The 13,321-nt window shown below is 41.6% G+C and overlaps 1 protein-coding gene across 1 annotated transcript; it reads right to left on the bottom strand.

Annotated features, from left to right (window-relative positions):
• Window positions 1-5,219: 5,219 nt before the first annotated feature.
• On the bottom strand, window positions 5,220-12,049 carry sec22bb (SEC22 homolog B, vesicle trafficking protein b). The gene is made up of 5 exons (XM_080723349.1): window positions 11,874-12,049; window positions 10,165-10,274; window positions 8,824-8,984; window positions 8,455-8,601; window positions 5,220-6,498 (listed from the first exon to the last, which is right to left on the bottom strand). Exons 1-5 carry the CDS (start codon window positions 11,946-11,948, stop codon window positions 6,344-6,346), a joined length of 648 nt encoding a protein of 215 aa, XP_080579475.1. The 5' UTR covers window positions 11,949-12,049; the 3' UTR covers window positions 5,220-6,343.
• Window positions 12,050-13,321: the final 1,272 nt, after the last annotated feature.

The raw sequence follows: 13,321 nt of genomic DNA, 5'->3' as shown, positions 1-13,321 counted from the left end.
CTAGGAGCGTCCGGGAGAGCCGGGGCCGGTACCTATTCGTCCGCCAAGGCAACGCGGAGACCCCACCCCTCATTTCTCACATGGCCCTATTCTAGCGCCACCTTCAGGCCGATTTTTAAAACACATTTTTGGACACTGCTCCTACAGTTTTTTTACGAATATCACTACACATCATGTCTACACTCATGTCATCAACATGGATCAGGAAGATTTTGGAAAAACACATTTTTGCCCTATTTATGGAGATAAGCCACCTACGGTCGCTTATCTCCCGATTAGGGAGTCTTACTGGTAGATAATGTGAATGTATGCACATTTTGCTGTTGAGCTTAAAGATTTAGTGTTGTAGTAAATGCAAAATGTTCAAAGCGTTGGTTAAAAAATGGTTTCAAGGCTTCATACGTACCACATCCTGTCTAGAGAGAGAGAGAGAGGTTTTTGTATAGTGAACAATTCACATAGATGGTGGTGACACTGTGTGGGGTTCCTAACGCACAGACACAATGCGCCCTTGTGTAAATGTAACAAAATCTGTTTAAAAATAGCGTAAAGGGAGGAAACGATCGGTTTGGAACGCAGTATGCACTTACTGTACCAGTAAGACTCCCTAAAGCGGGAGATAAGAGACTGTCAGGTCGCATACACAAACTTGGTGGTAGCCCCCCAATGGTAGCCCCCCAATGGTAGCCCCCCAATGGTAGCCAATGAGGAGGGAATATGGGAAATGGGACAGATCCATGTTGATGACATGACTGTAGAGATATTGTGTACCCCTTTGCTTGATTTTAGGTCAAAATCTGTAGGAGCAGTGTCCAAGAATGTGTCTTGCAAGAATCTGCCTCATGGTGGAAGAGGTGTATGTGAGAAATGAGGGATTGTGGTTTGGCAGCTAAGGAGTGTGTGTGCAAAGTTTGGCATGGATCGGGGCAACGGTGGCGGAGATATGAGTAGGGGAAAAGTGTGACGTGACGGAGGGACGGACGGACTGACTGACAGCCGGTGGAGGTTTTGATAACTGCGACCTGACGGTCGCAATCAGAGAGTCTTTGAGGATATACTCTCTTGATGATGCTGTCCAAAATTCCAAAGATCTCCCTCTAGACTATTTCGCTGTATTGTAGTGGCTGGAGGGAAGGGCTCCAAGCTCTTGTCTTAAGACATTGTGGTGGCTTTGCAATCAGTGTGGCTCAGAGAGGCCAGTTCAAGTTCACACTGTCTGGATGTCTTGTTGCACAAGTTAGGGCTGCAGGGTGAAGTCGCATCATGTGCCTGCCTATCTACGTATGTAGTTTACAGTGAATTTGATCAAGACGAGCGGAAGCTATACGAAGTGACCGTTGTATACATCATCGTGTTATGGCATGGCATCCTTTTTTAGACTGTTTGTTTTGTGTGTGTAATAATACGTTTGTAGTGTGTTTAGTGCGTGTGCAGTATTCCTGACCCCTGATCACACAAAGTATTTTAATCCAATCAGCTTTTCACATGACTGTCACGCACTCGCTGCTGCCATGGTAACATGCAGAGGAGGGAGAGAGGACAGGAGGAATAGAGTGGTACATAGCTCTTTCTGCGCTGCCGCTTTCTTTTATCACTCTGACATTTACACACACACACACACACACACACACACACACACACACACACACACACACACACACACACACACTCGCACACGCACGCACGCACGCACGCACACACACACACACACACACACACACACACACACACACACACACACACAGTGTACAGTGTACAGTATCCATTACCATGTGGTGTGGGAACTGTTCTTTTCTCCCTTCTCCAACACAGCTGAGTAGAATATACCTCGTAGAATTGACAAAGATAGCAAAGTGGATGTTAAGGATGGGGCAACTATCTTGACAGACTTCCGTGTGTTTGTGAAATGACAACAGTGGGAGGCCTGTAAAGAAAGAAGGTGATGGCAACTGAAGATTGGAGGAAAAGACAGAGAGAGAGACCAGATAAAAATCGTCATAAAAAGCAGGGCATGTAAAGCTCCCAGACAGTAATAGAAAGTGCCCTCAGATCTTCAAGGGGCACAGCACATAAGTAGTCTATAGTTATTGTTCTACTACGGAATCCTTGATTTCTTTTTGCCAGAACAAAGTCTGGTTCTCTTTCTCCAAACCATGTTCTATACACTGTTTGGGAAGTGATGTCAAGTAGAATTTAAAATAAAATGGAGATGTCTGCAGGCATATTTTAAAAGAAGACAAAAGTATCTTTTCCAAAAGCCAGACTATACGCACTTACACTGTTTGGGAAGTGATGTCAAGTAGAATTTAAAATAAAATGGAGATGTCTGCAGGCATATTTTAAAAGAAGACAAAAGTAGCTTTTCCAAAAGCCAGACTATACGCACTTTCTCTGGAGATGAATGATGACAGAGAACACTTGTCTAGTTGCACCAACAACCACGCAAAAAGGATGCAGGGGTCTCTGCGTGCTCCTGCTGATGTGGCAATGTGAAGATGACCCAGACGTTTTAGAGAAATGAGAGATCCTTCAGCTATTGAAAGGCTAGGACATAGGAGCTAAAGAGCTGCAAAGAATGTCTTCATAACGGTTTAGAAACACTCACTGTGTTAATGTAGCCTACTTCCCTTGAGAGGTGAAAAGGTTAGTCTGTGCCCTGTGGTTGGTTCTTGGCATGCCAGTTCCTTCTTCTGTTTCTCATCTCGGTTCTTCCATTTCCTGTTCTAATTACTGTAACTAGCAAAATCATACTCTACTTTTTTTGTGTTGTCTTGCCTATTTCTTCTATAAAATGTATAAAAATATTTTGAAAATAGTAAATCTGCAATCTCGCATAACATCCATGAAGTAAGGCTGAAGTTGTTAATGTTTTGTAAAAATAATCTAAATCTACGGTTTTCAAATAATTGTAGCTAGTGCAGTAAAAGCCTCTGAGATGTAGTGGAGTTTAAGTAAAAGTAGGCCTATAGAAAATTGGAAATAGGCCAGTTAAGTAAGTAAAAAGAAAAAACTCAAAAGTTTACATAGAGTACTTTGTTACTTTTCACCACTGCCAGAGAAGGGAGATGACTCTTGACTTTGTTCATACATTTCAGTTTAGTTGTAAATACAAATGGCTGAATTTATTTGTCTTGGTCCATTTTTGTCATGCCTTATCGAAATTAAAATCATGACAACTGTAGGGTAGTCTGTTCAAACTTCCTGCATTCATGTGTGTATGCTGCCAGAATCTGCTACATAAGAATGTTTATTTATTCCCCATTATCCCCCCATTGAAGCTATAACCTATATGTTTCTCCCCCAAAACAGAACCTATGATTTGGAGGGCACAGTCAGCAACACTGGCTGAAGTTGACTGACTGAAGGAGGGCTGGCAAGTGTCACATTTCAACTGCATTGTTAAAACTATTCAAAGAGCCCCACCTGCTGGATAAAACTGGTATATTTACATCAGATGAATTAGCACAGGGCAGTATTGTATGGAAAGAGAAAGATACACTGTACAAGTAATTAGAGAAAGATACATAAAGAAAAAGCACCAGAGGTTAAACTGCTAGTCTGCCAGAGGACCATTATATTCCCTTTAAGTTTTAAACTGGAAGTAAATGCTGAATTCAATCACCTGGCATGTAATGTAGACCTGACTTTTGAGTCAGCAATATTTTATTTATTTATTTTGCATGGGATATTTCGTGGAAACCATCCTCCCAGGGGCTACAACAGTGTACATGTGCACTGGTATCACTCAACCAAGAGGTTATTTTGTGTGAACGGAATCATCATGTCATCAACTCAACAAATACTGTAAGATAATCGATAGAATATTGCGAAGAAGATAATCGTAGTTGCAGGCCTATTCTTGACAGTGATTAATAAAAAGATTTTGGCAGCTTTCCTCATGTTATGCCATAAAAGTATTTAGCAATACAGTAGAGGAAACTATGCGCTAATAAGGTGTTGAGGTTGGATAATTATTTTCTTTTTTTCGTTCAGTTTCCACGTCTTCCTCTTAAAATAAGCCAAATGCGCTCAAGCCAGACCCTGAATTTGTGCCCAGAATAAACACTGGTATGTCTATTTGTCTAAAGTCCAACAGAAGTAGGATTATGACCATGTGTAATGTATGTGTACAGTCACTGAAACACTTAACTGTATGAAGTAAGGATCAAGAGCGTTTATCCAAAGTAGTTTACAGAACTTATACTGTGTGAGGCATACTGCAAAGTTGGCTTAAGTCAAGGGTTCCCAAACATTTCAAGCAGCGACCCCCCGAAGTAATCATATTTGAACTGGGGACCCCCCACCCTGACAAGCACTTGGAATTGTAGGCTTTACATTTTACTGCCGGTAGTTTTGAAAATTTTCCCCACATAAATATTGTGAAAATAGCTTAACTACAAGATCACAAGTGAGCTTGTAGTTGGGCTATTTTCACAATGTTTGCCTATTTCTTACGTAACATTTGACAATTTGGCCATTTAGGTATGAAATAGTCATACAAGTCATTAAATTGTAACTTTATAAATGTGCAGAGTAGACCCTCTATACACTTATACTGTATGTTGGTTTGTTTACCGTTGAGTGAGAAAACAATGTTGCACATTAAAACCCCACCCCAAAAATGACTTTTTTCCTATCGATTACTCCACCCATGGAGACTTGAATTCATGCATGTTTTTGTTGCATTCCTAAGCCAATAGTTTGAGGAGACCCTGGGGGCTCTATTTTGATTGTTTTAAGTACCAGCTCTTATGCCTTAACTTAAAGGCCTGTCCATACTCTCTCCGACCACTGAACTTTTCATCGGAAAGGTCTGGTTCAACTACAAAATGACATCACTCGCATCTTCTAAAAAGCATTACCCCGAATTAGAGTTCGGAAAACTGCACGTCGGAAAGTCGGAAGTCGGAACTCTCCAACGAAATATTCGGTGGTCGGAGACAGTATGGACAGGCCTTTAAACTAAGGCATAAGAGTTGGTACTTATGACAATCAAAATACAGCCCTTTGTCTCTCCATAGGGAACCACTGCTGGTCATCAAATTATTGTCTGAACTAATCCCTTTAAGCTAATCATCTGGAGACCCCCCAAAATAATTTGGTGACCCCCCAGTTTGGGAACAACTGGTTTAAGCCACAGCGGGAAGTGAACATTGAGCGCCGCTAGCATCCAGTTAGAATCAAGGCCAACGGACAGAAAACAAAACGTCATTGTGCAAATCAATTTATTCATAGATAGCAGAGAGTACAGATATAATTGCAGCTTGTCTTCCACAGATAACCGAGGTCAGGTTAACTATAGCAATATCTGTGAATCTCATTCTCAGCCTTAACCAGTTAACGACATCGAGTCTCCACATAAATCAACTTTTTTTTTACAAAATAAAAGTAAAGGAGCACATTCAACATCAACTGGTGTGCATACGTTAACATGTATTCTGGTCCACTCATTCAAGGAGTAGGTAATACAGGGAGTAAACAGCCATATTCTATGGTCACGACCATCCCAGAAATAATAATAATAATAAAATAATCATTTCAGGAGCTCAGGGCTAAATACCCCTCTCAAGGTTTCTACCGAGATATTTGAAAGCCATATACTAGCCATATACTTCACAAATCAGCTTGCTTATGCTGGGGTCACTACATGATTCAGTTGGATGTCACACACTTTCCTGCTTTTCTTATTCAAACATTTAAATGTTTGAATCAAACATTTAAATGTTTGAATAAACAAGCTGGCACAAGCTGGCATGACGTCATAAATGTAGTGTTAATAAACGTCAAAGCCTTTTTGATGTCCATAAGGTAAATAAAATTATGTTCTAACTTCTCTGTATTGCTATACAGTTACAGTATATGATTAAATCAGCAGAAGTAAAGCGGTTTTTTAAAAATGGTGATGCACACACACTCTTTTTCTTCACATGTGCTTCCATTCAAACAAAGCAAGCAAACCACCCACACAAACACACTCCCTCTCTCTCTCTCTCTCTCTCTCTCACACACACACACACACACACACACGTACGTACGTACGTACGTACGTACGTACGTACGCACACGTCTCCTCTCACCCCAACTCTGTGGTAAATACTACAGAACTACTGTGTGATTAATAGTTAAACTGGATTCCACCGAACACCCTTGATCATCATTAGATGACATAAACTACAGAGAGACGCAAACAAAATGGGCGGTAGAGTACTGTATGTGTCTGAACTCAAGTCTTTTTGTTAAGAGCTGCTTTTAGCCGAAGGTGAGGTGAGGAACTATTTCTTTTAAAAGGAGCCTGCGGACTTTGTGTACTTATTTTTTTCCTTGCTCTTCCCGTGTTCCTCTCTCAGAGCCACCAGAAGCGCACGTAGACAATAAGCATAATGAAGAAGACGCCGCCAGCTGCCAGCTTGGCATAGGTGGAGCGGGTGTTCAGGTACTTGGCATCGCTCCGGTACTTCTTAGACAGACTGGACAGGTTGCTGGCCTTGGAGTCCAACGCTGAAAGATAAGACAGAGAGAGTCAGGGAGGGGGGTAGGGGTGTCGCACTAAATTCTGGGCCCCGGGCGGATACAAGGATTCACTGTGGGCCCCCCATGAACTGGGAACGCATTATTACTCATTATTTTGTGCTTAAACTATTGAAAAAAGCAGATATACAAGCTCGCACTGCGAGCTTGTAGATCTGCTATTTTTGAAAAATTAGTGAACATTTGAATCTTTGAATATTTCAAATCCTTCTGTTTTTTTTTTTTTTTTTTACTATGTTTCTATGTCAGTGGTGCTGGTGTCGCCCTTTCTTCTTTGACGATGGGTTCCCAGATTGGTGGTGCTCAAACCTTTTCATGTGAAGGACCCCCAAAATGATATGTATTTGGCCACGGACCCCCAAATATTTAGGTCCAGGGACCCCTCAGGAGCAAAGTTTTAGTTACAAATGTTCGCTTAAAAAAATACATATTACATTCAAAGATTTGCACACATTTTCACGATTTTTCAAAAAATAGCAGCTCTACAAGCTTGCAGTGTGAGCTTGTACGTCTGCTATTTTTCAATAGTATAAAATAATTAAGGCCCCTCCACCTTGGGCCCTAGTAACTCAGTCCCACTCCCCCCCCCCACATTGTGACGCCCCTGGAGGGGGGTGAAAGTGAGGATGGGGGTACTAAGATTACATTACACAGTGAGTGAAACAGGGCACAGTACATCCTCCTTCTGTCTTGTCACAGAGAGAAAGATTGACAATCTGAAACAGAGATGGGCCCTCTGCCTTTCATTATTCAGTGAGAGACATGCACACAGCTCATGTGCTTGACCTCCATGTCAAGCGCTTCCAAGCAGCTTTGAGGCTGCAATCCGGAACTGTTGTTAATTAATAAAACGGTCAATCTGTATGGTAGAGAATATTAATACATGAAAAGCCAAAAAAGAAAGGCACGCAGTCTTAAAATATGTTTCGGTCACACTGACCTTCATCAGGTATCCTTTTTTGTCTTTTCATGTGCTCAGTCTACTCCTACGCATGTTAATACAAAATAAATAGTACGCAGGGTTCATCGCCAAGCCGGCTTGTGGTGGACATTTTTGTCATGGACATACAAATATTACCAGAAAGCAAGCCTTAAATGTATACTAATAGTGCTGTGGTGTGGTCCTCAAAGTGGGTTGAGGGACCGTCGGGGTTGCTTGAAGGTGGTCCGAATGTACCATTACAGGTCCGTAACACACATTCAGTAATTGAGTCTTATATCAAAATAAGAACATAGCCACGGACACCATTTGTCCGTGTACGGACATATTGATGACCCCTACTAGTACATCTGCAGTGGTTGCAGGTGGTCTCCCTACTCTTCCACGAGAACTTTAGACCAAGGGTCTTCAACAGGGGTCCTCAGAGTTACTACTGGGGGTCCTCCAAATCTTTGTGTGATAGAAACCTTTTTATCCTTTTTTAACCTCTTGAACCCTAGCGTCCATTCTCAGAGAACTTTAGCCAAAAATAGCTGATCTACAAGCTCACAACGCCTCGCGCTGCGAGGCGTTGTGAGCTTGTAGATTAGCTATTTTCGGCTGATCTGAGGTTTGGTATTGAGGGGAAATAGAGCAGACAGGAATCCAAAATACACTGATGATTGTGCTGTCAAACTATCTACGGTGTGGGTCCCTGCTTCATCTCTCTCTCAACTAAGGGGTCCTTGGCCTGAAAACGTTGAAGACCCCTGCTTTAGACCCTGCCATTGGGTAGGACGCCTGCTGGTGGACAAGTAGCCCTGCCTGGAACTCACACGTCCAATATCTCCCCTGTCCAAGGGTGCTAATGTTTGTTTGGTCTCCCGTGTGGGAGGACCGGGTTGGGATCCCAGGTGTAACAGTTTCACATAACTCTCTCCCGTCAGGGGATGACATAAAACGTATCGATTGCAGCTTTAACAAGAAACCTGATGAGATCATCTTACCAGATAAGGCCTCGCCTCTCTGCAGCACCTCCTCGATGTTGGCCACCATGATCCTCTGCACATCCTGGAGTTCTGTGTTGATGCTGCCCAGATTCCTTCGTGCTCGACTGTCAATGTACGACTTCTTGGTCTTCTGGATGTACGTGTCTGATATAAGGGAGAGACATGAACAGTAGGCAATGAAAGATAACCGATGGTGGTGTGGAAATATGTGTATGTATACGTATGTGTGACCAATGACAAGTGGCACTTGTTTGCCAGTGTTGATTTAACTCTGATTAAGTGTACAACATGGGGTAAAGCAACTACATTTTACTTTGCACTCTCCTTAACCATGACCCAAACCAACAAGATCAGATCCTCTCTTACCAAATTCAATGAAGGAATAGGGCCGGGACACTGTGGGGACTTTCTTTCCATGCTGCTCATGAAACTCTGCTTGTAGGTCTTCAAGGTAAGCAAAGGCCAGTTTTTTGGGAAAGCCTGCTTCACACAGGACAAGGTAGACCACTCCTTTCTCTATAACGTAGCTGGAAAGAGTGAGAATGTGTGATTAAGATGGCATAAACAGGGTTACAAAGTCTGTGTCATCATGGGTTCATTCATGTAGCAGGAAAGGTAACGCACACACCAAGGGTTGTGGTGAGGTGCTGACCACTGGAATAAAACTCAAAAAGAGTAAAACCGTTTCTGCCTGCTGGCCTTCCTTGAAAACAATATTTTGAGCCATTAGGCTGAAATGCCAATTAATGAAACTTCCTATGGAGCCAGAGTGTGCAACACTTAGTTTATTCCTCTCTTTAATCATGGGCCGACTCAAACTCTTCAAACTGAAAAGAGACAATTGTAGAAGAATTATACATTACATACTATATTGTTATTATGGTTGTTTAAAAGTAAACTTTATATTTTACCATAACATGGTATTTGGTAGCGTGTAAGAGCCAAGATGTCTCCGCTAGGCCTGGCTGATAGCTATTGTTTTTGTTACAGCCTATCGGTTAAGGTTCATCTTGTCCTTGTAGCAGGCTAGCATCTAGTATAAACTATGGTCTGAGCCCTGTGCTCGTTTTGCACAACCTTACCTTACCAGCAATCTGTGTCAGACTGTGACTACTTCTCCCCATGAGATCATGTACATTAAAGCATAACCATCACCACCTATAATATTGTCTTGATTCATATTGCCTCATCAATTACTGACTGATTATAAGGACCACAATGGAAATAAGTCTTACAACTTCGTTGTGTTTATATCCTTGATGTTTCTATGATAAACATGTGTTTTTCTTGTATGACGTTTAATTAAATCAAATCAATCCAGAATTCCACTACACGTCAGACAATTGATCTGTAATGAAGTGCCCAGATATTTTGTTTTATTGCAAAACCAGCACTCACCCTGGCAGATAAAAAACCTGGAAAGTTGAGATCCTAAACTCGGAACTCCTTTTGTTCGACATAATGACAACAGTCTTAGTTAGCATTGTATGGCAAACCCTGTTTGACCCCATAATTAGAGCATAATGCAACGATTGGCTTAATACCAGAACTGCCAAGAGAAAGAATAGCCAGATCATCTGACTGCATGCATAAGATGGTTTTGAAGGGTGTTGCCAATCATACTAGTTTAGCAGCCTCTTGTTGGTCAGATGTATCATCCATGAACATGTTAACTTGTTCACTTTTGGCATGGTAATATGTACTCACTGAAAGGCCATGGCGCCGGCTTCTAAAGTGCAGCGTGTGGGACTCTGCTCGTTGAGTTTCCTGAATAGTTGTTTGGCTTGACTCTGGTACTGCTGGAGGTCCCGCCCTAACTAAACACAAACACCAAAACAGGTTAGAAAGTTTACTTAAACCTCAGACAAGAAAACTCACAGCAGTGTTAGTTAGGGGATGAAAAGCTAACTGTTGGGCATCATCAGCCTGGGGTTTTGTCCCGTTTCCAATTAATCCTAAACATCATGATTACTGACCTACATAAATCATGGTCAGTTACAGTATATGAAATATACAGTATTGAACAGTACTTGTCTTGGTAGGTGGATGGTGCCAATTTCTTGCCCTGCACGATGCGTAGGCAATAAAGGTTAACTTTGACAGTGATTATGAAAAAATGAAGACAGATTCAGCCATGTGTTGACAAGCTTTTGCTTGAAATGTTACTACTGGTGCTATAAAGTTATTCCGGGAGCTATTGGTTTGTGGCTCTTTTTCTTTGCTTATTAGGATATATTTTGTTACAGCACCCTTCTTCACAATTTATCCATTTTGCAGACGCTCTTATTATCCCGAATAAGCATGTAAGAAAACAAGTTCAACTAAAAAGTAAAGATTTTTTCAATCACTAACCAGAAGTAGACTACCGTACTCCCAAAATATCATCAGCAGTTTAAGACATGCAAATAGCGTCTTTCTTAATAACATGCGATACATGGATCTGTGAACAAATATTATAATGTGGGTGTTTTGTTGAAATCCATAAGATTTAAGGCGACTTTCAATATAGAAAGAAACTAAAAGACTAGTAGATATTTCTTCCTAGTAATATAGTGTCCTGCCAATCATCACAGTTGTAATAGCATTCCAAGGATTCTTTACGACTACTTCCTATTTGGGTGGGTGTGTTCTGACTTGTACCCACCCAACCTTTGAGTTAAGCGGGCTGCACACTAAACTTTATACAGACACATGACTGAGTCTAGCGTGAAAAGCATCACTGTATCATCACCGGTACATCACAGAGGCACATGTATGATGTTGAAGCACGCACACGCACGCACACACACACACACACACACACACACACACACACACACACACACACACACACACACACACACACACAGAGCAGAGACAGAACAAACCTTTTCGCTTCCCTTTGCGACAGCAAACAAGAGAGCAAGGGAAACATGTTAGTCCTGTCAGCAAGTCAGCCTCATACATGATGATACCGCAGCACAGACTAAACTCCCAAATCCCACATATTATTAAGCAACACATAACTTAAAAGAGAGAGCTGTACTTAAATTTAAAGCCACCCTTGTTAGTCTCTATGCATGTAACTTGTCACCCAATTCACGTTTTCTATAATGAATGACAGACCAACTCAAGTGTCATTAATGGATTGTCTCTTTAATAGAAAACAAACACACCTAAAGGAGAGAACTCATTTAGGGGAAATTGAGTTGAATCAATTATTTAGCCAGCAATAACTAGAAAGTATGAAATCTCCAAGAGAGGATGTTGCAGAACAACAGAAAGGTATATAGACATCTATTATGTTAACAATCAGATAACAAACACATAATGCCACGTAGTCACTGGTCAGTTTAGAGATTCAGGTCAACATCCAAACTACAACACACGACAGCAAGGGTACAAAAGCCACAAAGAAAGACTGGAAATCAAATAACCTGCTCGTCTTCTTGCATGGAGGCGGCCAGTGGGAGGCCGTCGGCCAACCTGGCGATCATGGTCAGCAACACCATTTTAAAACGATGTTGATGGTGTGTGTCTTCAACAGCAGAAGCAGCAGCTACACGCAGCAGTGTGTAATGTAATGTAATGTTTGACAGGCTGTGTGCAGGATGACAACACACCACAGTCCTGAGTGACGAGGAGCTGAGCTGGCCGGAAACACTAGCGCTCCGTGTGTCACTTCTAAATCGCTTGTGGAAACTCGTGGTCACAACTAAGGTTCCGCGTAATATATTATTATGCAATTTGTTCAGTGTGGGTCAGTGGCGTCAGTTCAGCAAAAGCTAAGGTGTGGCAACATGACAGTCATGTTGCCGTACCTTAGCAACAGGCACAATGAAAAGCACATTTTATTATTTCCCCCTGTAAGGTATGGCAGCTGCCATAGCTTGCCATACCCAACTGACGCCTCTGGTGTGGGTTGCAGGCGTCAGATCTCTAGTACAGTGGTTCTCAAACTTTTGTCAAGTGACTCACCCGCGGAGGGTTCCAATCTTAGATTGATTGATTGATTGATTGATTGATTGATTGGTTGATTGATTGATTGATTGATTGATTGATTGATTGAAGACTTTATTAGAAGTTTGCATATGAAAAGCTACAGTTTCATGACAGTACAGTTCACTGGTACAGGGTCAACTAAAAGGATTGACACCTCAAAAAAGCTTTGGGCTTGTTTAAATTGAGGACATTTATAAATCATATAACATTCAATGACTATGCAGAAAAAAATAAGAAAAACCATCACCAAAATCACTTCAGTTTTTTTTGTGTTTCCCTTCCGTACAGTAGGCTATATAGAACTATTTAGATGCACTTTTTGAGTGGACTAATGGTAGCGCACAAGCTGGCAGCAGGGGGCAGCATTATCCTGGATGAGTGTAAGGTTTGAGAAAGGGACAAGCAATCACTGTGCAAGTGCAAGTATTAAATAGGGCCAAATAAAATAAAATTAATAAAAATTAATCTTAACTTCTTGGATAAAAACATCAAGTTATGATTAAATGTACTACCACAAGTGAGGAGTGCATGTAATGATATGAAGGTTTTAGCGTAATAATCTACAAATTATGCCTGTTATATTTCAGGCAATCTCTGATCTCTGATAACCTCTGAAAACCAATTTCCAGTTTTTGCTCCATTACTCCCCACTGTAATCATGGAGATGCGTATGTATGCATATACAACAAAGAAGACAAGCAGTCAGGCAAAACACTGGACAAGCAGGCAGGTCAGTTCCACTAAGTTATTGGTGTTCAACAGCATGAAGCATGCACGGAAAGTGGATTCACAAAAAACTAGAAGCAGTGCTCTTCCGAGCACAGGTCTCCACCAGGCTGTGCGTCCTGGTGGTGCTACTGTATAATAGGCCAATGTAAAAAGG

The sequence above is a fragment of the Nannobrachium achirus genome (assembly GCF_963921795.1).
Source record: "Nannobrachium achirus genome assembly, chromosome: 1".
In the NCBI taxonomy this organism is placed as follows: Eukaryota; Metazoa; Chordata; class Actinopteri; order Myctophiformes; family Myctophidae; genus Nannobrachium; species Nannobrachium achirus.
This window is presented reverse-complemented; position numbering and strand designations above follow the sequence as displayed.